Source organism: Syngnathus floridae, chromosome 9 (genome assembly GCF_059516105.1).
Source record: "Syngnathus floridae isolate MCC-2025c chromosome 9, RoL_Sflo_1.0, whole genome shotgun sequence".
NCBI lineage: Eukaryota > Metazoa > Chordata > Actinopteri > Syngnathiformes > Syngnathidae > Syngnathus > Syngnathus floridae.
The window spans coordinates 10109143-10135551 of NC_142421.1; the positions used below are offsets into that span (position 1 = coordinate 10109143).

The 26409-nt window shown below is 40.3% G+C and overlaps 1 protein-coding gene across 4 annotated transcripts; it reads right to left on the reverse strand.

The window, feature by feature from the left end:
- Positions 1-1153: 1153 nt before the first annotated feature.
- Positions 1154-26011, reverse strand: mymx (myomixer). Of its 4 annotated transcripts, XM_088385938.1 has the most exons (35): positions 25380-26011; positions 24915-25004; positions 24394-24498; positions 23687-23803; positions 20538-20684; positions 20011-20202; positions 19485-19568; positions 18847-18965; positions 18338-18452; positions 18179-18256; positions 17992-18107; positions 17200-17362; positions 14370-14494; positions 14180-14273; positions 13703-13852; positions 13451-13600; positions 12897-13147; positions 11977-12091; positions 11391-11576; positions 10901-11053; positions 10090-10301; positions 9628-9808; positions 9403-9555; positions 8939-9283; positions 8665-8775; positions 5385-7271; positions 4816-4920; positions 4658-4732; positions 4480-4566; positions 4311-4402; positions 4122-4207; positions 3992-4055; positions 3693-3904; positions 2379-2531; positions 1154-2292 (listed from the first exon to the last, which is right to left on the reverse strand). In XM_088385938.1, exons 1-35 carry the CDS (start codon positions 25878-25880, stop codon positions 2054-2056), a joined length of 7053 nt encoding a protein of 2350 aa, XP_088242064.1. In that variant the 5' UTR covers positions 25881-26011; the 3' UTR covers positions 1154-2053. The 4 variants fall into 4 exon arrangements, with proteins under 4 accessions (XP_088242064.1, XP_088242062.1, XP_088242065.1 ...); XM_088385936.1 differs by lacking the exon at positions 8665-8775; XM_088385939.1 differs by lacking the exon at positions 24394-24498 and having other exon boundaries at positions 25380-25889.
- Between the last annotated feature and the right edge of the window lie 398 nt (positions 26012-26409).

The window sequence follows — 26409 nt, forward strand, 5'->3', positions numbered from 1 at the left end:
AAGACTTAAATGTCATTGGACCTGGGTCCTTAACCACTATGCAAAGCTGCTTCCCATCTTAGTGATTCCTAAACCTCTCTTCCCATTCCATCATTTTAACAGGCTCACCCCAAAGGTTGCAGCCGTGGGGTGCCGATAGGCTTGAGTTTCCAAGATTGTTGTTTGCCGCTTTTATCCCTCATCTCACCCCTGAGCCTTAAATCCAGCTACAAGTGGCGGTGACACGGCAGCAGAGTACGTTATAATGTCAGTAAAGGGGGGAGGGGGTTAAGCCTTCGCAGTGGTAACTCAAGTCAGCATATGACACAGAGGTCAGAGTTCACAGGTTGAGTACAAGGATCAGAGCAGGGATGATCACTAGAAAGGCTTTTGTCCCTGTGGGTTGCAAAGGATGTGGCTGTCATTTAAAACTTGGTTGTCTTCATTGTGGTTACAATGTCATGCTTTTCCAGTGAGTTGAGGAATTTCATTTAGACTAAATTGCCCCAAGTCCTCAAAGAAGAGAACCAGCAAATCATCACTCTTCTCTTTTTACGTGTTTTCAATGCAATGACCAGATGTCCAATATTTTTGCACATGTTGTGGACCTGATGTAAGTACACAGTTTTGAAAGTACATCGATGTGACACATGAATGTACTATAGCTTATGTAAATTAAACAAACTGCTGTGTGAGTCATGCTGCAGTCAGAGATGTGATAATGGTTCTCAGATTGCTGACCTGCAATGATGGATGCTCCTGCCAACTTAATTTGGCACATATGGACCGCGAATACAGATCTGTCTCGATTTCGTATGTTACTGCAATGGCCGTGTGCATGTAGGCACGTTTAAAAGCCAAATTTTGGGAACTGACAGGTGAAGCACTTGTTGGAGCAAAACAAAAAGTAAAATGCATATCTTATTTTGGAGCAGCTGTTCTGCACCATCAGGGCAGATGTGAGGTGACCTCTTATTTGTATTAAAAATTAAAAAGTCTATCCTTAGATGCATTAGTCTTAAAATTATTGTCCTCTATATTGAGATTAAAAGGTTGAGGAACTCCAAAACAAATTCCTAAACCTTTTTTGCAAATTTGATCCACACTAATAATGACTAATATACCAATAAAACATTTTTTAATTACAGATTAAAAACACAACTGCATGAAATCATTACTGTTAAGTTGTTTTATTATGAAAATTTGCTGTAACAAAGCATCACAAGCAGTACCCAACTGCAGGTTTTAGTGAAATTAACGAGTGCAAAACACACAGGAGGGAAACAATTGTGGGCGCCATTGTAATGACTTTAGTGTATTGTACGTAATGTTATTACTTTAGTATGCAAATGTTCTTTCAAAATGGACTTCCTGCAGTGCTGTTTTGTACACACACTGATAAAAGACAAACAACACATCCATTTATTTTCTTTCTTTGCCGTTTATCTTCATTGGGGGAGCTGGAGACTATCCCAGTTTAGTTTGTGTGGGAGGGATACACGCAGGTCAAGGCCAAGCTATTAGTTTTAGAAAGGCTTCTGAAATTATATGTTGTTAATGATTCTTAAAGAAATGTGAAGACTTTGATCATTTTAATTATTTTCTACAATAATTATCAGCTTGAATTAAAAGTGTATGAAACATCAATATTCATCACCATTTATGCAAATCTCTGCAAATGTTTCCATTTTAAGCGAGCATTTTTTTTTTTTTTTTTGTAGAACAGGCCCACAGGCAATTCATGTGGTCCTCGAAGGCAACCAGGATTAAAGCGTAAATGCATGTTTTTGGTATTTGGGAAGAAGTCTGAGTACCTGCAGAAAACCCAGGCAAGCACAAAAATGCTAACTCCACTATTTATTGTGCTGCCTCATAGAACACAACAAAAATGTAAAATGAAGACAAGCGGCAAACTAAACTCTAACTATATAGCACACACAGTATCAAAATCACACAGAAATACCATCTCACACATTCAAATAAAACTGTGAAAGCAACTCTGAATATAAATATAGTCAGTAGTAGATAATACTCATAAAAACGTGCACTGCACATTAGAGCGACCGGTGCAAAGTCACATGTCCTTTTTGCCAAAGAACTTCTTAAAGACTGATTTGTTGCCAGGCCGGGGCAGACTCGTGTAGCTCGTGGGTGGGCAAGCGTTCCGCTGCCATCCAGCCACCATCACTGGTGGCATGCTACAGGTCTCACTGTCCATTGACTTGTCTCCCAGCACTAGTGTCACACTGTAGTTCGACCCTTTCTCCAGACCTCCGCAATTGTGCTGCGTGGGTTTGATCTTCTGATAAGTTGCTAGGAGACACACAGAACGCAAATAGGCGACACACTCTCAGACGACGTATTGTCAAGGTCATTCAAGTTAATAGGCGTAAACTAACCAGAAGTGAAGGAGTGGGAGGGAAACTTGCTGCTCGGCCAGTCCTGATTGCTGTGTGGGGGAGACAAATGGGAGGAAGAGGTGATGTCTCCACTCCCTCCCTGAGTCACCATCTGCTTACAGCTGCTGTCATCATAATCATCATCATCATCTTCTGTGGAAGAACAAGAAGGAAACATAAAAGGCAGAAATGAACAATGTGCATGAATCACAATGACGTAAGAGCATGGACTGCAAGCTCCCTCTAGTGATACTTGAAAGAATCACTGAATTAAATGTTCAAACTGCATTATGTTAGGGTGGCTTAAATTTTTGTTCGTTTGTACAATCCAGCACAAAACATTTTTAAAGCAGAGTTTGGTTGGAAGAAGTTCGTACTTTATACTAATGTAAAAACTCAGTTCCAATCCCTGTCACATATAATTCTAAAACCGTTAGAGGCCTACAATATACTAATATTCAACTATTTTACTTATTTATGATGAAAGTTACTACTCTCTCATTGTTATTAATAAAATACTATGTATTTTATATATTTGTACTTTTACTAATACACATGCTTTTTCATGTTAATATCTATAATAATAATAATAATAAATAGTAGTATAACATAGCCAGTGTTATTACAACTCATCAAGATCTTAATAAAAATAAAAAAGCCCAACGGCAATGACAGAACTGCGCATAAAACACATAAAATGATTTAATAACATTTTGAGAGATAAAACCTCTGCCATGTTTTTGACAAACACTGAGACCTACTACGCTACTGTACTTTAATGTTGGTCGTGGTGTAGCTTTATAAACAGCCAAGATTTATTTATTTATTTATTTATTTACTTACTTACTTACTTACTTACTTATTTAACCGGTGTGGAAAATTGAATTACTAATATTGGTTCAGTACAGGGTAGCAGTAAAACAATACTTGGGCACCCCCTAGTGTAGAAGATCACAACTGCAATGACTCACCCTATTATGTCCACCTAAAAGACAACTCCCTTAAAATGTGTTTTTAAAGGACCAGTTGTGTTAAATGGATATTCTTGTGTTCAGCAATCATGATAATAAAATAATAATACATTTTAAGTCTTAAGTCTATCTGTCCCAATCATTTTGCTCAACTAAAAAAAGGTATTTCATTACAAACTGTATCCGTAAAAGTTGAAATCTTAATCTATTGTCTCATAATCATCTTTTGTTTACTCTGCATTTCTGATATTTATATACATCTACAAAACTAGAGAAATCACTGTTTCAATACTTTTGGAGTAGACTGCACAGTCTGTATACATAGAAGACTCGAGGGCCTTACTGCAGGAGTGTCCATGTGTGGATGAAATGCTCGACTGTTCCTCCATACGTCTTAGGTGACTGTACGGCAAGCACGTGAACTCTCTGGAGAGGACAACCATGTCTCTGGCTCGGTTCAGGGGTTTCCGTCTGGGAAACGTGGAGGTGACATCATGCTGGGAGGAGCAGTAGCATTTGACCAGACCATAACAAGTTGAGCACAGAGGGGGGCTTCTGTTGGGAGGGACAGATGTTTTCTTTCCATTACAGAGTATTCGTTGCAAGAGCAATGCTGTTAGGTTGGACAGGATCTTTTCTTACAAGGAAATGGGGACATCTTGAGCTACTGGGTTGCTTGATAACGCAGACACAGACTGACTTGCACCTTTTAAGATAGAACGAAAGATTAAATTGCATTGTCGTCTTACTGACATACTGTATATCTCTTTACCTGTAATTGCTTGTATTTTGTTCATCCATTTATTCATCAGAAAGCGTGACGACGCATTGAACAGATATTCAGAGCCATCACGTAACCTGAAGGCCACAAAAGTTGGAGATATTCAACAGTCCATTTTGTTCACACAGCTCCTTTGTTACATCTGAAATCATTGTAATGCTTTATGTTTTACGATCTTACCTCAAACGGAAGCAGTTTGGTTTCTTGGTGTACTCTGGTGCAGATGAACACTCGGCTCCGGTGAGGTTCAGCGGGAGGCCACATGCAGAACTCTGCAAGGCAGCAAAGGCTGACCACTACTGAGCGTATATTACTGTTTGATTTTATTATTCATGGATATTGTACTCACCCTCAGTGTTTCCTTTCTATCCTGATAGAAGCATAAGGTGTGACGATATAAGACCGTATGGTACGAATTCCAGCCTCTGGAGGCAGCCTGTGGAAATAAGATAAAAAGTGTGCTGCTGACTGGGGACTTTACACTTGCTGACCGTGCTCACTTGAATAACAAATAGAAGCTTTCTTACTTTCTTTCCTCCAAGTTGAAGCTTTTGCTTCCTCTCGAGAGTTCCCTCCATGGATTGCAGATCAGGATTTTCATTCTAAAAGGCGTTATAAAAATGATTCTGGTTCTTTCAATCGAAGCAGACCAATGTCTAATGCAAAAAGATGCTTTCAATCTTACTAGGGTAGCGCAGCGCCCTCTTGTGGCCGTTGCCGTGCTCTGCATATCCCTGGGTTCAAAGTTTTGAGCATCCTCGTTTTGGTAACAGAAACCATTTGACTGACGCTGTTGAGAAGAAGATTCAAACAAAAAGTAAATATCAGCCATCCCAAAATAAACATAAAATGACGTTTTAAATGATGATTTATATTTACTACTATTTATCTTTTCATGACACTGTATGTGGGGAAATTAGATTAGAAAGTATTCCCACTTAAAACTGGTTGGTGATTATGTAGCGGAAACAGAACATTGTGGTTGTCAGTATTTTGGAAACTCTTTTATGCTGATTTTAACTAACATTAAATGAGTAGTGTTACATCGGCCAAAGAACAACTATTAAATTTGGAAGCTGAACTACTTGGCACTGCCTGAGAAAACATTTTTTTTTTATATTGGTTTTGGCAGAGGCCTGAACTCTGCACTATGCTGGGAAAATGTGGGCAAACACGGCAAAATAAAACAAAAAGTCACATTAACAGAAGTAAGATGAATTGATTCAACAATTCAGGTCTGCATGGTCACCTTACCTTTGAACTAGCTGTGTGTTCCCCAATCTCCTCCCCACCTTTTGACTCTTCTTCATCTTCCTCCTCTCTGTATTGGTAGACATATTTCTGACTGTCACCAACATCTGGAAGTTTCAACTGATCTGCAGCTGTTTCGTTCACAACCACTAAGGTCTTGTCAATTTGATCCCTGTTTGGAAAAGCTGCCCAGGACCTTCTGTCTCTTACAGTCTGCGGCGGGCCCTGGAAATTCGGCTCCTTGCTGCCACCCAGGAGGTTCTGGATGTTAGACGGCAGCCTGAAATCGGCCACAAAGAGGTTGGGTTCTGAAACCGTGGCCAGGTTTCGATAGAGATTAGCTGGCAGTTTGCTGGTGCATGAGCTGGGAGTGGGCTCACTCGGCTGATTCGATGAGATGGGCTCGTCTTGGCTAGGCTGGTACATGATATCTGAACAGATACTCTGCCTCAAATTGCTAGTTTGATTCCAGATGCCTTCCAGCTCTTCTTCTTCCTCCTCAAACTGTTGATGGTCCAGATGGACATGGTCTTGTTGTGGATCTTCTTTAGGTTTTGATGCGCCCACATTTTCTGTCATCTTCATGCGATCAACGCGTCCCACTTGAAGGGACATGAGCCTCCCAACCATTCCGGTAATCTGGGGATTATCTGGACAAGATGCATCAGGATGAAGTTTGATGCTGCTGGAGCTGGAGATACCCGAGTCTACCGAGTCGTGACGAACATTGATAGTCGATTTGACATTGACAATCATGTGAGAAGCTTGGTGTGGACACTGTCCTGGCTTCTCATCATGTACACCTCGCGTGATTGGACTTTTATGGTACTTGTGTCCATTGAGGTCCCGAATAAGTGTATGGACATTTGGGCACTGGTGTTTATTAGCCGCAGCGCTTATGGCTAAAGTCGCTTGATTCACATAAATAGGAGGTTGAGAAAGCTTGCAGGTGTCATCCTCGACAGTTTTGAGTACCGGTGACATTTCATCCTGCTCCTGCTCGGTATCACCCTGCAGGTTGAACTGCCTTTTGGACGAATCATTCCAAGATGCCAACTGATCCTCGTCTTTTTCTGGAGGAGGTGTGTGGAAATAGCCGTCATTATCAGGCAAGTCTTTCACAACTTCTGTTGACGTCTGTGTCTCAGAGATGATTGTGGCTCTGCTAGCAGCGTTGCCCTGGGATGGTCGAGTTTGTTTGAATGAACTTAATTCTGTGTGCCGTTGGAAGTTTGGATCTGGATTAGTCTTATTTGATTCTTGAGGAGCTATAGTTATGATTTCCTGAATGCTAGGAATGAGAGTCATGTCCTTTGTCAAGTCAAAGCTTAACACAGAGCCCAAGGAAAGAAATCTGCAGCGGCCTGCCCCTTGGGTGGAGGTGAGTGGTCCCTCTGAAACAGCATATGGAGTAATAGCGTCCTCTCCAGTGCACTCGAACTCTCTCAGTGGCGGATTCTTTATGCCTTCCATAGAATCAATTCCATCCCCACACTGTGGCGAGCTTTTCTTCCTTCGACCGTCTTTGAGTGGCCAGGTATGCGTGTCATAAGTGACCGTCTCACCGGCATAAAGGGGCTCATCTGCTTCCTGGTCGACACCCATGACTTTCTGGATGGTATGCCTGCGAGTGTCGTGCTTTCTCTTCCTCTTCTTGCCCATTCGCTTAAGGCTGCAGAATATGGAGTTGTTGACATGTCTTCCATTCAAAGGGTGGAAGGATACGCTAGTCGGAGGTGCTTGCGCTGTAGAAGGTGATGAAAAGGAGGATGGCGGGGCACTAGGGGAGGCCGAGGATGTCAAGCGGCTCTTTTGACGCGGGAGAGAGATACTTTCGTACACCGGGGCCACGGATGAGTTGTTATCCTTGACATGGAAGTACGTACTCACCTACGAAGAGATAGAGAGACGTGTGAATGTTTTTTTCTTCTCTCCCATCAGAGATATGTGTTGCCATTTTACAGTCAGCAAAGAACTAGATCTGTTTCATGTGTTAATGATAGAATGAGCACTGAAAAAAATACAAAACATGACTTATATTTGTGTGCGAACATTCAACCCATTTATTTCTATGAACTTCATATTATCATGCAAATCATTAAGTGAAAGCAAAGAAAATAAAGTAAATCTGCATCTTTTCGAAGACCAAGGTGCAAGAGCACCAAGAAACTTATTTCGTGATGTACTGTGAATTAAAAGTGACTGTCCCTGAGCAACAAACACATCTGTGTGGGGACATCTGGAACTGTGGAGCAAAAAAAAAAAAACAACAACTAAAAATGGAACCTAAGCTACTTTGAAGCTGTACTTAAGGTTGGAAAGGAGAGAAAAAGCAATAAAGTGGGAAACTAAAAACCATTTAAAGAGGTCCGGGAAACTTTACTGAATCTGTCATCACGACTACATCAGTGCTTACTACACATTAGAGTTACGAGAAGTTTGTTGGTAAAACGATAACCATCATACTTAAGAAAAGCAAGCTTAATTTTTCTTTGCTGTTGTTGACATGATGATGTGCTGACTGGTGTATATAAATTCAATATGTTACACGGTAGTTGATATTAAGCAGACCGAGTGAGAAGATTTTTTTTTCTCAGCCTGCAAATATGTTCGACAGTGAGCGGGCCAGCCAGCCCACATTGATCTCTCATGTTTTAGTATTGGGTTCAAATTTAGTATATGAGCTGTCTGTGAAGATGAAAACTGAAATTCATCCCTTCCCTCATGATTTTTTTTCCTTCGTAAGTACCGGTACCGAAAAAATATTACTGATGTCGTCAGTGACCTGCCCACATCAACTTGACTTTCATCACATTGTGATCGACGTAAATCAAATCTGAAGTCATACCAGCTCATGGTTAGATAGTAAAAATAACACACCCCTATTGCTCTCCTGTAAAATATCGCTCCAGTTATTGTGCATCATTAAAGCCGAATTTATAGGCTTCTTGCTTGCATTTATGAAGTTTGTGAGAGGAAAATTCTTAGCATTACCAATAAATTGTATTTTCACGTTTTTCGAACTGACACGTGAACATTAACCAAAAACAGAGACTTGTGGTGCCGTGAGTAAAATAATATTTTGTCAGCAATAAGGTTTTCAAAGATTTCGTCCAAGTGTAAAACGTCTCATCTTGGCAAATGGATTCCATCACGGGGAAGCTGCAAGGCCGGCTGCACCTTATACGGTGAAGGCACAGTAAATAACTCCAAACAGCATGCAGTCTCAGCACACTTGAAGGCGAGCGCAGCATGCGTTGTCAATTCACACCCTGCAATTTACCTCGTTTGCACTCTGCCGATAAATCTTTTTCTTTCGCTTTAAACTACCCAAAGTATTTTCCAAAAGCCCCTGGCAGCGCTTCCAGAATTTTTTACAGGCAGGCGCACTGGGCTAAAGGAGAGAGTGGGCAAAAAGACAATATATGACGGCCAAAGCAAAATGAGAAATGAACAAACAGCAGATAGTCAAGGAGAGATGCTGTTGCTGTTCGTAATATCATTGCGATGTCTGAAAAGCCATTTGCTGGATGACCCAAAACTATAACTGTACTCACCCTGTGGAGAGCCTCAGAAGTTTCTTCTACATCATCAATCCAAACAGGTCGATCGACCACCTGCACCCGGCTGTCCCCTGTGTTACCAAAGCTGAGAATGAGGTTGACCATGCTCCCTAAAGAGGAACTGCTGGGCTCCTTAATGACCGTGATGGCGGTTGTGGGAGACTCTGATCGTTGAGTTATACTTTTCATGACCTCATAGTCATCTTCTAATGGCTTTTCTTTTGGTTGCTGTGCAAGTCCAGGAAACTTTTCTGAGCTCTGGCAGCTGTCTTCTCTCACCTTGGATTTGGTTTCGTCTATGATATTCAGAGACTGGCAGAATTCGTAAGAATTTGTTGACTGTTAAAAAAAGAAGCCAGAAAAAAGGCAATTAGTTATTACAAATATTTTCATTTGTTTTAAACCGTGAGTGTATCTTGAGCAAACTTAAAATTTCAGGTGATTTTTTGCAAACGTACCTCTGATGGGGAGCACAACGTGGCCTCGGAGTAAATGTTATCTATTGGGGACTCCTGCATACTCTTTTTGTCATTCCACTCTTGTTTCTTTGCGATCCAGTGCACAGAAATCCACCCAAGCATACTCCGCAGTTCCTCTATCCGCTCTCCTACCTGGAACACATGACTAAGGGTCAGAAGGAAAATCATCCAGTGATCCAGTGATACATATAGAACCCAGCTCACCATCTGAGTGAGATGGTGTTCTTTGTCTAAAATGTTTCTCCCAGTTGCTGCCAGCTGGTCAAACTCTTTAAACTTCTGCTCAATTTGTTTATCGAGCTCTGTGGACTGCAGGCTTTGTCCATCTTCCCTCAAATGCAAGGTATCGGAGAAAATGCATGACCGCGTGTCCTCTGTCCATGAGCTAGTCACAGAAGTGGAGGTGAGGTAAGAGTTGTTGGAAGAGACAAGGAACAGACTTGTGAGGATAGGCATTCATAGAATATGAGAATGACCAGACCTCCACCCAAAACGGACGTACATTAGCTTGTCAGATTCAGACCAGGAAATGAGTTCTAACTTCCTGAACACGTCACATTTTAAGTTAAGAACTTTGCTCTACACTTTTTATAGATGTCCACACAAAATGAAATATGGCAAGAACATCTGGCCTTAAAGAAGGGCATACCCCTGCAATGAGCTTACATTATTGCAAGGTAGCTCCTGAAGAAGTCTTGGAGATGCAAGAATTCTTGCAGACGTGATTTGAGCTCCATCATACTTTTCCCCAGCTCCGTCCAGACCTTCAGTGTTGCCCGAATCTTGGTCCAGAATATTCTTTCTGGGCAGAACTCCTTCAAGCGAGAAGCCTGGCTCTCCATATCCTTGACTTCATCAGTAAGAACTTCATAGTCAATCTGTGAGGATCACAGAATCCCGATTACACCATCATCTTTGGCACTGTTTTTGTGAGCATGTACCAGTTGTAATGTTGCCCATGACTTCATATGTTCTCTACAGCAGGGAAAACATATGGTCCACATATGTTTGATCACGCAATAGCAAACAAGCCATCGTGTCCACCTTTTTTTCTTCCTTTTGACAAGGCGGTAATTAATCGTGTTAAAGGTTCTTTGGGAGCAATACTTTATTGCGTCCGTCTGCAACAGTGAGCATCAAGAACACTGAGATAGGATTCCTGTCTCCTGACGGTATATTTATTTCAGTTTGTGGGATTAGGTCATTTCTGCTTCACTGGTATCAGGTCCAGATAGCTGTGCGTGTGTGTGCGCACATGACTCATACAGATATTTAGTGTTTCCAAACGTACACCACTAACCCTGTATCCTTCGGATGTGATACACCCATTAAACACACACACATACACACACAGTACAAAATCTGTCAGGAAACAAAAATGCGTGAATCCTTAATCTAAAGCCAATCAATCAAAAATGATTCAAGACTATATTAGCCTTGGTGAAATTCTTAATTTGGAAAACAGTATTTTGCTCACCTCAAGGTGGGTGTTCCTCTCCTGCAGAGTCTCAAAGTCACAGTTATCTGGCTCACATTGGACAGCCAGATCTGTCTCCTTCTCAAGGATCTCCAGGTTAAGCTCATTGCAGCCGCAGAGGCACTCCTCCAAACACACAGCCAGTCTGGCTTGCTAGTATTACACACAAGTCATCATGAGAACTTGTAAAATTGTACTTTTTAGTCATTATTCCTCAGTGAGATAAACATTACAAATGTTATAAGGTGACGTCGATGCCCTTAGACATGTTTATGTGCTATCCTGACGTGCGCTGCATAAATCACATGACTTAAAAGAAAACGCCCCCAAAAAATGCTCATTTGTGGCCTTTTAAATCCATAGCATGCAAATCAAACCAGATGCTGCAAATTTTTTTTTTGCCCAACTGTTGGGACAGAGATTTTTTTGACTGAAAAGCTTTCTACCAAATAATACACATGTTTCTGGACTTATTCTTCTCTTCTCCAACCTGGCTCAGTAGCTCCTGTATGGATTGCTCGTGACTCTGTGATGGTCCTCTTTCTCCCACTGTGTTATTCAGTATTGCCACCGTTTCTCCCAGTTCCTCCACATCGTCGCCCATGCTCAGATCAGCCTCACCGCTGTTTTGGAGTCCCAGCAAGTCAGGAATTGATGAGCGCTTACCGAGGCGAGGCTATAGAAAAATATCTATTATACTTTATGTACTTCAAAATTATTTTTTTTCAAAGTACCGTATTTTCCGCACTATAAGGCGCACTTAATAACCTCCAATTTTCTCAAAAGCTGCGCCTTATAATCAGGTGCGCCTTATATATGGACCAATATTGAGCCACTACAGCAGGCGTGTCCAAAGTCCGGCCCGCGGGCCAAATGTATATATCTTATATATGGACAAAGTTTTAAAATTGGCCATTCATTGAAAGTGTGCCTTATCTATGGACAAAGTTTTAAAATGGGCCATTCATTGAAGGTGCGCCTTATAGTGTGGAAAATACGGTAGTTCATATAAAGACAGAGGGGAAGACAAACCGGAAAAAAACAGGGCTGGAAAAAAGTTATTTGGTATGTCTTACCTGATTGAAGCAATATTGACTACTGTCAAGCTCTTGACTCTCCTCGAGCGCCAAATGCTCCAAAAACTCAGTCAGCATTTGCTCGGAACTCTGCTGAGTCAGGGCGCTTTGGTACCTGGAAACATTTGAAACATTGGAAAATCAGGCACACCGAAATAATCACCTGCATTCCCAGTTGAGCGCCTTTCAGCAAGGATATTTTACACACAATGTATCATCTGAGTTTATTTTACTATGCAAGAACCATGTTTTGATGTCGTCATGTGTCACATAAACAAATCTAAATCAGAGCAAGGTTCTTCCTACATGTGCGCAGAATTTACTTTTGAGATGGGAAACAGAGCCGTTTGAAAGGATATTTTTTCCACATTAAACGGGGTTGAAGTTGCTTGCGTTCAATGTTAATAAATGACACTGGCCCAACTGCGGGTTAGTGAGAGTTTTCTTGAGGTGTCTATTCCAGGCCCCGCTCATTACCTACTCTGAAGAACCTAAATGGAAACTTTTACCACTCTTTGTTTTCTTTAGTCAGTTTGGTGTTCTTTGCAGCCTGGTTTTTATGAGTATAGGTACATCTAATGATACAGCTAAATCCCAAGTTGTATTTAGTGACCATGGCAACGACCTTTCATGCTATAAGTCAACCAAAGCATGGAAAGGCTGAGTCTGACATTCATTGTGTGGTGGGGAAGTAGATGTCAAGACAGGTTTAGACATCATGTGCTCTATGAATCAGAAATGACTAAGCCTTAAACGGGTGAGCACATCGAAGAAAAAAAAATCTTTGGTTATTCTGTATTTTTCTGTCTTAATAATAAAAACTCAAAAATAAATGAAATTACAACTAGCAAGCAAAACATTTATAAATCTCCCAGTTATGGGTACAACTTCATTGTTTAAAAAATGACATCTGATCTTACTTTCTGTCCATCTCTTCCATACGCAAGCCATGTGCATGTAGGTGACTGCGGCCATGGAGACGCTCCACCTCTTGTCTGAGTGTATCGAGCTCGAGGCCACGAATGGCGACTTCTTTCACTATCCGACCACTCTCTCGTTCTTTAATTGACGTGGTTTCAGGGTCACAGGCTAGCGAGGACTCCTTCATGGAAATCTCCGTCGACTCCAGCCCGGCCTCTCGGCTTCCAAGTCTCTGTCGTACTTTAAAAACCTTTACAGTAAAGAAATTGAATGTCAAAGTTTGCGAGAGCTGTGCTTTTCATTGCAAGAAACCTGGCCCAGTATAAGCAATGAAAATGTGGCTGCTTTGCCACTTATACTTTGTAAAATACCAAAGTCATATTCACTTAATACCATTGTAAATCAAATTTGAGTCAACTTCAGACACGACCAGCTCTGAACATGAACTTTCTCACAAAGGAAAAACATACATAATCATCTGCCATGAGCCCATTCATTTCAAGAAAATAGTTTCTGTCTGACTTGAGTGTACAGGTTATGCGATGAATGTTACCCTCGCGCCCAGGTCTTCCGAGGCCTGCAGGAATACAGCGTTCCTCTGGTGCCTCCTCTGCAGTTCTTCCCAAAGCATCTCCAGCTGTCCGAGGAACTGTTCTATCCTGGTGCTGCCTGGATGCTGAGCGCGGACCAACCCATGGCCCTCCTGAAAATTGGACATTCAGATAATTTGAATAACTGTCCATCGATCCAGCAAACTAGAAGTGAAAAATTCATGCAAGTTTAACTCATTCAGGCTGTAGCTTACTCTTTTGACCACCTCTATCCTGGCTTTGTTGGTGAAGATTTCTTGTTGCACTGCATGTTGGCACCTCCTGGCCTCCTCTAGTCCCTCACATGTGGCTATAGAACACACTTGTGTGGCCATAGAAACATTTTCCTTCAGCCAGGACAAAGTCTGCGGAAAGCAATTAGGTTAAAGCGATGCTTACGAGAATAGATGTTCACTGAAAAACAACACAGGAAAATAGCTAGCCGGTGTACTAAGAATAAGGTGCTGTTTCCATTCCAGACCTAATTAAAAAAAAAAAAATTGCATAGGTACATATGAGCATCTTAAGTTTACTTCAGCATTGTGTCTGTAAGAACTAGCGAGCACAAATGGAGTACCAGCTAAGTGGGTTGTGCAATGAAATTTGATGGCTTGAGAACGAGACATACGCTTTTTTTTTTTTTATATAAAATGATTTTTTTGGGGGGGTGTTGCTGGCAGAAGTAAGTTTACCTTGTCAGCTGACACAGTGAACTTCTGGAGCTGAATATGAAGCTGTGGGTGGCCTCTTAGGGCAGTGGCTTGCTTGGTTTCGCCTCTAGGCTCTCTGTTGGAAAGAACACACAGACATGGAACTCATATTATGACTTACATAAAGACTTTATTACATAAGAGCGAGGGAGTACAGCTCGGCTGACATTACCTTTCCCTCCCTGAATGATGACTGATGATGACATCATCAGGCCCATCTCTCATGGGTAAAGAGGTGTGGTTCACACTTCGCTGCGCCTGGCTTTGCTTAGTACTCCCACAACATTCAGATGTACCCTGGCGGAAAGAATAAATTAGCAAACGTAAGATAAAATGTATTTCGCAAACTTGAAGCGAACTCATTGGCTGGGGTAAATGAAACACACAATGCTAATTACACAGTTGGACAAGACCAAGAATAACCCCAAAAATACTTCTCGCATGAAAACCACGACCACAATAAGGCGAACTATGACAGTTTTCGGAAAACAAATACAGAACAAGATGGCCGTTCAAAGTTGTCATGAAGCTAACCCCTGATTTAAATGCCACATCCCAGTACAAGAAGGATTAATGGAGCCGACATCCATTCCCAACACATTTGCTTCTGTTTTTCTTTCTTCATAATATAAACAATCTGTCAAGTGTGCCCAACATCGAAAGATTATGAAAGTGATGATGTCAGACAGTGCAAGTGAATCTTTTGAAGTGGTATTCTGCTTTTCAGGCCATCTCGTTTCACAAGACACTTCTACCAAGAGTGGTGTTGAAGCTCATCTGTTTTCGACTTGAGTGTCTTCCTATGAAGTGATGTCAGCCAAAAACTATCACTTAGCACTGAGTCCATCTGGTCTGCAGGCCTAGCGTCTGACAGCACTTAGCCAGAGAAACAAATCATGTTCGTGTTTACCTCCAGCAATAAAGAGACCGTACTACTGGCATCCATACTGAACCCACAATAAGTGAACACAGGCGTAAGGATGTTGATGTATACACGGGCAACTAAGATACTTTTGACAAGTGGATGTATTTATGAACGATGCATGCGGTCAACAGTATTTGCACACTAGATCGTGTCTGTTAGCAAATAAAGCTGTCCAGCTGCAAATATTTCAGTACCCTATTTTCCGGACTATAAGGTGCACCAGACTATAAGGCCAGACTTCAATGAATGGCCCATTTTAAAACTTTGTCCTTATATAAGGCGCACCGGACTATCAGGCACACCATTAATGCATCATGTCAGACTTTTAATCCAAATCAAATCATTCTCCATTTTATCTTTTTTATTTCAACTTCAGATGCAACAAATTACTTTATAATCACAAAATAATGATCCATTGTCTTTTTGATTCATGATTTATAGTCTTCAGCGGGCCACTTATGATTCATTTCATGACACAATGCTTTGGGCCAGTTTAAATTTAGGAATTTGGTCCATATATAAGGCGCACCGGACTATAAGGCGCACTGTCGGCTTTTGAGAAAATTTTAGGTTTTTAGGTGTGCCTTATAGTCGGGAAAATACAGTACACACAGACGCCCGAGGTAAAACACAAAACAAGAGACAAATAACTTTTTACTATTTAACTAGTGGCTGTCTTATTGGTCGTTTGGGTTTTCTTTCAATTATCCTATCGTAATGCGTTTTGATGTGGTCAAGGATGCACACAGACCTTGCTAGAATCTGATCGCCTGTTTAATAAAACACAAAAGGCAATAAAAACACACGTTCAACCGAGAGCTGCTGGTGGCCACAACTCATGCCCACACACAGATTGACTGAGCCAACCTTTCCCAAATTTGGTGCATCCCGTCTCCATGACGTCACTAACGACTCAACTGGCCCCGCCCTCACTCACAGCACAACAGACATTACATTATTAATTGCACAACTAACAGTAATGACTCACTTGGATTAAACTGAACATAGCTACAAGCATTTTCTTGTCGAGAGAATGGAGAACATTTGAACTTTTATACAAATTACACAATAATACTGATGCTACACAGTCAAGTAATTTTTCTGAGGCATACTCACAGTTTGTCATTATAAGTTTATGTTTAACTCTGTCTAGGTAGCAACATTCTCATACGCGATAATTTTCTTACATGGTTGCCAGAATATAATTTCATTTTATGATCCACTCGCCTGCCATCTATGAACACATCAATGGCTGTAGTTTGCTCAGGAGGTTGAGCCAGGATATTATTCTGCCATAAAGTAAAAGGCTATGTAAACCAGTTGACGTTGAGGTGAAGGTAAAATTGTGTTTGCGCTGGCCCAGCCTTTACCAAGGTTGCATAGTCAGAGCTTGACAGATTTCATGGAACCTTGTGCAATACTTAAACCGGGTGTTCTTGCGGTAGCTACAAATTAGTATTTCAGGACAGAGGGGAATAAAAAGTATAATGTTAATTTTGGGACCGTACTATGAAATCTGACAATGTACTGCAATACATTACCGAATAGAAGAAATAAAAACATGCTTGTTGGGTGTCCGTGCTCACATCTAACCCCGGAAAACCCTTCTCAAACTATAAATAAGGCATTTTCTAAGCCACGTGTCAAACTCGAGGCCCGGGGGCCAGATACGGCCCACCACATCATTTTATGTGGCCCGCGAAGACAAATTGTGCATCAAATTCGTGTGTCATTACTCGAATTGCAAATTGTCTTCACTTTTAATAATATCTTTTTTTTATTTTTATATTTAACCAGTTTTACTCGTCTGATTTGAAAAAGAGTTATTTGTCAGTTTGTTTTGTAGCTTTTACTGTATATGCTCATACATTTATTTGGGTTGACAATCATAATGGCCCTCCGAAAGAAGCTATGACTACAATGCAGCCCGCGAAAAAAGTGAGTTTGACACCCCTGTTCTAAGCCATCGAACACTTTACGTGCAGATGTTTCAGGGACTGATGACACATTTCCACTCCTAGCTAAGAGCCACATTGTGGTCACGCTAGTATCATACGGTAAGACCTACATTGCTTACCGTATAGTCTTCCATGTGACTCTGCTTTTCTCTACCCAGCTTTCCCATGCTCGTTTGAGTCTCTGTTCCCATATTGCATTGGAGTTCTTGGGTTGGTGTCAAGGGGTCAGCATCTTCCCTGGTGAATGTGGAGCCTGTGGGGGGGAGGGCTGTCCGGTCACTCCTGCAGGACAAGCAGAGCGAGAGATTGCTTTGGTGCTGACAGCAGGGCCCCACAATAAACTCCAATTATGGTTGTGAATTTTCTGCCAGCGTTTGTGTCTTTTGGATTTAAATAGCCAAGGCACACAGCTTAAATGACAGCGGTTACGTCATTTATGGAACTGAAGATTGTCCCCGAGTAGGACATGCTGTGAGCATTTCATGGTCGGGCAGGGATGAGCATGATTCTTCCCAAAGATATTTCCTCATTTGGTATTTTGATGATGGCGGTGGAGAGCGTTGTCTAATGTAGATCCAAATTCATCATGGGTGTTCTCTTGGGCTAAGATGTGGCGACTGCAGAAGTTGTTTCTGCATGAATTCATTCAGCCTTTCCTATTAATTTGACATCCTATATATATAGTACATAAAATTTGTTATATTACTGTCAGCCTTGAAATGATCTTTTTTTGAATTATCCATTTACATTGTGGACATTATACAGATTTAAACACATTTTGTTTCCACTGATGATTGTCTGGTCTTATCCCAGACATTAAAACTGGTCCTTCTTTAAAATTTACTACAAAGTTTTACTGAGCTGTGCTCACAGGACCATCGTAGTTGTCTTATCTGGATCTGCTGGCTTACCTGAAAACCTTCTGAAGAGAAACCCAGCAGTCCTTCACCTCACTCTGCTTCTGTGTTACACCAGCAGCCAAGGCAGGGTGGAGATTTGAAAGCTGGGATACACTGACATCTAACATCTAGCGCACACATGCATGTTGGTTAGGTGAGGAGTGTTCCTGAAAAATACTTTCAATTATGTTTTATTTACCATGATTTGACTGGCAATGTCACGTATTTCTCTGTCTCCGAAGAGGCCTGGCTCTTTTGAGGCAAATATGCTTTTCATCTGAGATAAAAGCAAATGTGTCAGTGATGTCATTTCCATGTGTTGGACAGGGAAAAACATCATGAAGATGAATTAGATTACCATGTTATTAATGGCAAATAACGTATTGTCAGCCTGCTGGTAAAATGAAGACACTTCCAATGCAAGATGAAGATTGTCTTTGTGTTTTTTCAGATGAGACTGCACCTTCAACCACCTGTAAACAGCGGAAAACAATTGAAAAAAAAATATTTTAGTACATCTTGAACACGTCTCAAACTCAGATACGGCCCGTGGCATCATTTTATGTGACTCCAAAGGCAAATGATGTGTGTAGACTTTGTTTCTTGTAAATTGTCGCCACTTTTAACAACACTGAGATAAAATACAGGTTTTTTTTTACTGACCCCCCCCCTTTAAATTCAATTGATAAATAGTTGATCAATTTAGTGGCTTCTGATTTCAAAACTAGTTTTCCATCATTTTTTGTATGTATATAACATAATGTAAGTCAATCATACATTTAGTATATGGCTTCAACGGAAACTATAGCAACAATGTGTCCCATGACAAAAATGAATTTGAGACCCTTGATCTTGAAGGACACTCACATTTTATTGATATTTTTTCTCCTGCTGGAGATGCTTTTACTATCAGACTTCCCTTGTTTCTCCAGTTTTAGAGCCATGTGATTGATCTCTTCATGGAGGGTTCTATACAGCTGTTCATCCTGCAGTAAAGAAAATAAACCAACAAACTTAAATACTGTATTTTCCGCACTATAAGGCGCACCAGATTATAAGGCGCACCTTCAATGAATGGCCGATTTTAAAACGTTGTCCATATATAAGGGGCACCGGATTATAAGGCGCACCTTCAACGAATGGCCCATTTTAAAACTTTGGCCATTTATAAGATACATACATTTGGACCGCGGGCCGGACTTTGGACACGCCTGCTGTAGTGGCTCAATTTTGATCCACATATAAGGCGCACCTGATTACAAGGCGCACTGCCGGCTTTTGAGAAAATTGGAGGTTTTTTAGGTGCGCCTTATAGTGCGGAAAATACGGTAATTACAAACGAAGAAAAGTTGTGCACCCAAAAGCAACACAAAATACAGTTCATTAAATATATATGGTGTGTTTAACCATACTAGTTGTATTTAATTTAACAATTAACTTTGATGTAAAATGTTCTGCTTTGTTTTTTCTGAATATGACTGTTCACAATTATTGCTAGCGGTCACCTGTTTCAAATCTAAAATTCTTCTGGTTAGCTGCATTTTGTCAACGTTTGCACCCAGGACATTAACAAGTGACTGCTCCTCTTCCTGTTGGCACACATAAAAGACGGAGTTTATAGGCTCCATTAGTTGGGAAACCAGACATTTTTTTTAGAGGGAACAGAATAATATCACATTGTACCTGCCATCAAGGAAAGGCATTAACAGAAAAGGCCCCCAGCATGAATAGATGAGCAAATACTGTAAATACGTAAGCAATCAAAATTCAACTTAAAAAAAAGCATCCGCCACTCTATTCATGCAGTGAATGGTTTTTGTTTTTGTTTTTTTAACAGCAACTGGGTACAGCAACCCAATAAGGAAATAAATGCAGGGAATAAATGTACGTGAAATTAGAAAATAAATATTGAATTAGTTAATATCTGTAATTGTTTGTTGATCATTTGAAATTGTGTTGTCAAAAAAATTATACAAATGGTAAAAACAGCCTTAATGGTATGATGTACAAGAATGAATAGCTCCACTTTACCTTCTCTTTAATCCATGTCTCAAGTTTGTCCACCTTTTTGTTGAACTCCTGCAGGTTTTTGGATCCTCCCAAGACCCTGGACTGAGTGGCAGCTGTCTGTTTCAGAATGTTCCATTGATCTTTCAACTGACTGAGCTGATTCTTCACAAGGTCAGAGGTGGGATTCAGTTTACAGATCAGCTGATCACCTGTCTTTTGAAAAAGAGGTGAACAAAAGAAGCAATTTAATATCCTACAGAGTCTTTCATTTAGTGTTTTTGTGTGAAATTCGTCCACTCAAAAATAACCCCAGCAACTCTCGATTATGGTTTTTTGTTGGTTTCTGAAGTTCTGGGTATATTTATTATCTGTAATCTACCGTTTCCGAACATTTTCTTCAAAAGATGACTATTATAAACTCTTTGTGTGCTTAACTGCGATTAATGGTTTCATTCAAATTTTTCTTAAATGACAAGGTAAGTTTGCATTTTATTGTACTGGCAACATTGTAAATATTCACTGTCGTACAAAAAAAAAGAAAAGCCTACCTGATTAAGTTGAATTAGAGTGTTGTCGAAGTCTTTAAGATCTCGCTGAAGTATCTGTGAGGCTTCATCCCAGTCCTGCAGGGGGCAGCCCTGAATTTTCGAGTCGTCCTTCAGGTCTTGCAGTTTGCTTTTGCTCCACGTCTGAGCCTACAAAACCCATTTCCTCTTTGTTAATTTCATTCTAATCTCTTTTATAACAAGCAAATCCAATTTTCTTACACAATATACAAACACATTTTATAGAACAGTATAAATTCTGTTAAACGATTGTCGACGCCTACTGCTTGCATGACATCAGATGTGTTACCTCTCAAGACGTGTTAGTAAATACAGTGCTATTTCTGATGATGAGGAGAGCAAAGAGAACTTGGCTTAGAGTGCTTCAGGCACATCAAGAAACTCTTTGTTCTCAATTTCATCTTATGCAGAGCAGTATTTTCACATGGCAGCTGCCAGGACACGATTGCATTAAGCTTTGTGGAGAGCAGACTTGTCTGGCTGATGACATAAATAGTTAGAACTCAAAAGTAGGTGACAAAATCCAAAAGCAGTTTATTGCCAGTTATAAAGTGCCAGCAATTCTTTCAGTCGCAATGATTGATTTGATAAATTAATAGTCTGGTACTGGCACTTCCAGTTCTAAACAAGACCAAAGTTGGAGCCTACATAAATCAGTAAAACTTTTATTTTCCACAGAGCTCTTTTTGTGTACTTTATCAAACGGCAAATTACAGCTCAGTGCACACATAAGCCATTACAATGTCAACACGTTGAGCCTAAAGATATATAGAATAATAAGAAATATTATAAACTCACTTCCAACATCTAGACCACACATGACAAGCCCCTTTGCCCAAGAATGAAACGTGTGATGTCACTTGGCTTCAGAGAAGTTTATGTTATGTTTACGGGCCCCTAGAGGCATCCTAGGTATTTCGGTGTAGAACAGAAGGAAAAGAGTTTGACAAAATGTGCCTGCTGTTATCGCCTCAATCTGGAAAGCTCTCATAGCTCACAATGACCTCATACAGGAAGTCTATGATTCCCTTGTTTCTTCCTGTCCACTCTGCACGACAATGGCTTGTTGATCCCAATGTACAGTTGGGCCTTGGTCAAACCCCAAAAGAAGAGCGCTAATGTTGGCAGTTTAGATTCTACCACTGCTTCTATAATGTGAAAAATCTGTGACAATATTGAAAACAGAGACACCTTTGGTGAATATAATTTGAAAGAAATACGGCCCTGTTTCAGACAGCCTTTTAGTCCTAAAAATCCTAATTTTAGCAATTGAAGGTAAAAACAAGAACACAAGTGTACATTTTTACAGGTTGTAAAATGTTGACGGTTCAGCTATGGTTTTAACTGCTGCAGTAATGTGGCTTGGCTCGGAAAACAACTGTGAGAGTGCAGGTTTTTAGACTTTATCATGGAAAGAGTTGGTGAAAGTGGTGTTTTCCACAAGAAGTTTTCAATGCAGCTGTGCTGACCGCCTTTGCGTCCTAACGTCAAGCATTAAGCCAATTCAAAATCTCCAACCCTAAATAATTACATAAAGCATGTAAATCACCAACAATCAATTTCTTATGCTTATTTCTTAAAAACTCAAGCATCACTGACCTTAAGGCTATGTTTGCTAATATGAACAATGAACTACAGTATTAGATTGTTTTTAACACAAAAACATTTCCCAAACAGTTCATCGTATTAAAATGGACCGATTCATATTTGGCCAAATTGCCTGCGCAAAATGTCCTTCTGCCAAACTCACAGGTCCGCCGGCCTGGAAGTAAGGATGAGATAACGCGCCCCGTTCTGCAGCTCATAGAGCCTTGCGGGGCCATAGGCGTGAAGAGATGGAGCCAAACAATGATCTCATCCCTAAATAATTGCTTCACTTGTGGCGCTTTTCCCTCCTCGTCTCCCCTTAGCTAAACACGGCTCATTCAGTTCCTGGGACCAAATAAGAAGCAGTACATATTTTGGCTGATTCCATTCTTAGGCATAATATACAGCTTATAAAAGAAACACAGTCTCACACTATTCCTTCTGTGGTCACAAAGGTTTAACGGAAAGCATTTGCCTGCATCTGACTGCAGTGGAAGACTGCACAGGTTGATTTTCAAGTTGTTCTCATTTATTTTTTAAAAAGAAAATAGCTCAAAATACTGATAATAAGTTTAAAAAATTGCCTAAATTGTTTTCAATAGTATGAAAAAACTTTAACTGAAGATTATATTTTATATAAAATATTAACATTATGACTAAAAGGCAAAGTTAAAGTATAAAAAATATACTGATAATAAGTTTTGAAAAAATGCCTCATTTGTTTTCAATAGTATGAAAAAACTTTAACTGAAGATTATATTTTATATAAAATTTTAACATGATGACTAAAAACTACTAGTCAACTTTGAAAATCCTTGGCAGGTAGTGTACCCCCACTCCCCCACACATTTTTATGGAAGATACACATTAAAAAAAGAATAAATAAATAAAAATTAATGATGATCCTGTATTGCAGGAAGTCTCATTTCTGGTTCAGTGTTTATTATGACACAATTCCGCTCTACCAACATGAGCGCTAATGTATGATGACATTCCAAAATAAGAAACAACAACAAATAAACATTTAGGGGAGTTGATCTTTTATATCCTCACTGATCTGAAGTCATAACAAAATTAGTGCGGTTACACATGATGCTGGTTTGGCATCTGAAGCATATTTTCCCCAAAATTTTGATTTATAAAATTATATCATTTTTAGGGTGCTTGGAATTTCCAATGTAGATTTAAAAACCTTCACATTAATGTGGAAAAGTCTCTTCACATTAGAAAAGGTTGATGGATGGTAGCAATGACATTCATTAGGATTCTAAATATATTCCATTTAAGTTTAAGAGGGGCAGCCAGGTTCCTGCTATTACTCAAGTGAGGGAATGTTACGCGCAAGTAGTAACCACAATACAGTTTTAATAAACTGCTTTTTCCATTTTCTGTTTGTCTATCAATCAAGAGGTCATTACAGCATCGTTAAAACAACATATTTACTGGTGATCGCAGCACGACAATTAAATCCAGTTCGTAATTGTAAATTTTCAATTAGTTACTGTTGTCAGATATGTGATATGTGTTACAAAATATATATTTACCTGCAGTACTTTCTTGTTGAAGAGAGATGTGTGCTGACTATAGCAGTCACTCTTGGATGTAACATTGGTCAGCGCTTCACTCTGTGTGTGATGCTGACATTTTTGAGGGTCTTTCTCCTGTCATACAGACAACGGGAAATTTAAATGTTAGTCTGAAAGCTCACAAAAGCTCGTTAGGATTCATGCTGCTTGTACGGATGTCAGGGGATTAACCAGTACATCTTCAGTGACCATGATTCCGACATGACGTTTCAGTAAGACTGAAAACATCCCAAGGCCAAACAACTCAATCATGTCAGCATTATATCTAATTTTAAAAAATGAGCATAATGTTCCCACTAGTCAAGCATTCCTGAAGCTCTCCGGCCGGGAAACACCTGGGTACATGGAGGAAGCAGGAGCTGGCAGATCCTCAAGTGTCTGCTATTAAACATGGGCTTGCAATGCCTGTTTCTATCTCCTGCTCAGTTTTTATCTTTGACTACAAATAAATAAATAAATAAATAAATAAATACATAAATAAATAAATAAATAAATAAATAAAATAATATATAAATACATACATGAATGAATAAATAAATAAATAATGGCGCCAAGAAAATACATTGTTTGATTTGTTAGCACGGGTGGCAATGAAGATGTGTCATGTAGTTGCATGACCTAAAAGGATGAGGGAGGCCATCGCTGTATTAGTGTGTTATTATTACCGGCCTCCATGTGGACTTTACAATGTCTTTTCTTTTGTTAACATCTTCCCTGACCTCATGTTTTCCAGTGAGCACTGCCTCTGAAGGGTGTGCTGTAACAGAGCACTACACACACACACACACACACACACACACACACGCACACACACATGAAAACAGAGATGACTTCAACGTAGACCTTGCCAAACATAACACGCTTCGCCCAGTGTCATGCAACACACTACATACAGTAGGCTAAAGAGGATTGGGTTATTCTGCTGACTGATGACTTTTTCCATTTAGTGACAGCCAAACAAGAAGAAATTGAAGGACTCAAACTGCTTTTGTCATAGTGCCCCATAAATGTGTCAAATATGGACATGCAGAGGGCAAACAACATACTGTAAATTCACCAGCACTAATATAACAGATAAAAAATAAATATTTTTTCAAAAAAGAAAAAACATGAATTTCTACTCATTTGAGGGAGGAAAAAAACACAACAGTACATTTAACATTCAAATTTTAAAAAATCATCTTACCTGTTGGATGGACTTTTGTCGATTTAGTTTTGGTTTGGTTTGCCCCTGTATTGCTGGATAATCCTCGCCATTGCTTGTTTTCAATAAAACCTTTTATTATGAGACAAATTGCGTTGTTGTTAATGATATATGTAAGCTTGTAAGCCACCATGATAAATCTATCGTAAATATTCTTCAAATTAGGCTGCAGCATCATGATGCAGAGACCTGTTCATTAAATCTAAAGCTTAAAGGAGACAAATTAATACATTAAGACTAATACTCAATTAGCATTTAGTGACTTAACTTTTATATATTAAAAAAGAAACATAAAAAATATGGATGTAAGTTTTGTAAAAAGAACACATTTAAATATGAGAATATAGCAGTTTTAGGGTCGTCTTAATCCGAATAAAGCAAATATGGCTCTGGTGCGATCAAACAATCAAATATATATTTTTTCAATGTCATTTAAACGTCTTGTACCTTGAACTGAGAGCGAGGTTTATTGTCACAATCAACCCCGACGATCCTCGGAAGACTGCAATCACATGTCGCGCTGATGTTGTTATTGTTGTTGTGGTTTTTGGATGTGCTTCCCAAAATTGATCGCTGTCTTAGTCCCACAGAAATGGTGTTCTCTGGGCTTTTCTTACTCCCAGAAATTGTGATCTTTTTGATGGCTCTAGAAACAGCAGAAGAAGACGCGAGGTTCTGGTTCAGGTGGTCTTCTGCGATCATGTCTTCCTGTTTGTGTTTCCCGGGGGCTACCCGCTGGTCGGTGGGCGCAACCAGGCAGGGGCCATGTGCGCAGACCTGCTGTCGGCTGAGGTAGAGCGAGTTCAGGTTCTGCTGCAGTGTGCAGTTATCAAGGTTCTGGCATTGCAAATAAGTCTCGGAGAACTCTTGGCATTTTGGCACGGCGGGAACCGACAGCTTAGTCCCAATTGTGAAGGGCTGTATCTTCCTGACAATACTCTCAGACATGGTCAGTGCCTTGATGAGATAAAAATCCTGGAGACCAAATTGCCCTTGAAAAGAAAAGTTTCACTCTCCTCACTCACCACGTCTGCTTGTCCAGTCTCTGAGCTGCTGACAAGTGGAAGGTTGAACGGCAAGTGAAGGGAGAGCTCAGTTGTCCACCTTCTTGTGCATGTTGAGAAGGCAGAGCACACAGCCTACGATGGCTTCCTTGGACTCTTGGGAGCTGACACGTTCCCAGACGTGGCGCAGAGCTGTGCCGATGTGCGTGACGGCTGAAGAGAGGCTTCTCCTGAGGAACTGGACCAATGAGCCAACCAGACTGCTACTGAGGAGCCTGATAACCAGGGACCGCAGCAGGATGAAAACTGCTGGCATGCTGCCTGAGTGACTTTCTGCTTGGAGTGAAAAAAAAAGCTCTTGGAAGGAGGGGGAGAGCAGAGGGTTGGTTCAAGAGAGGATGAAGTCACCACCTCTCCATTCTCTCTCTTTTTCTCGCTGTAAGGAGCTCGGAGGGGGCTGAGAAGCCTTTGGA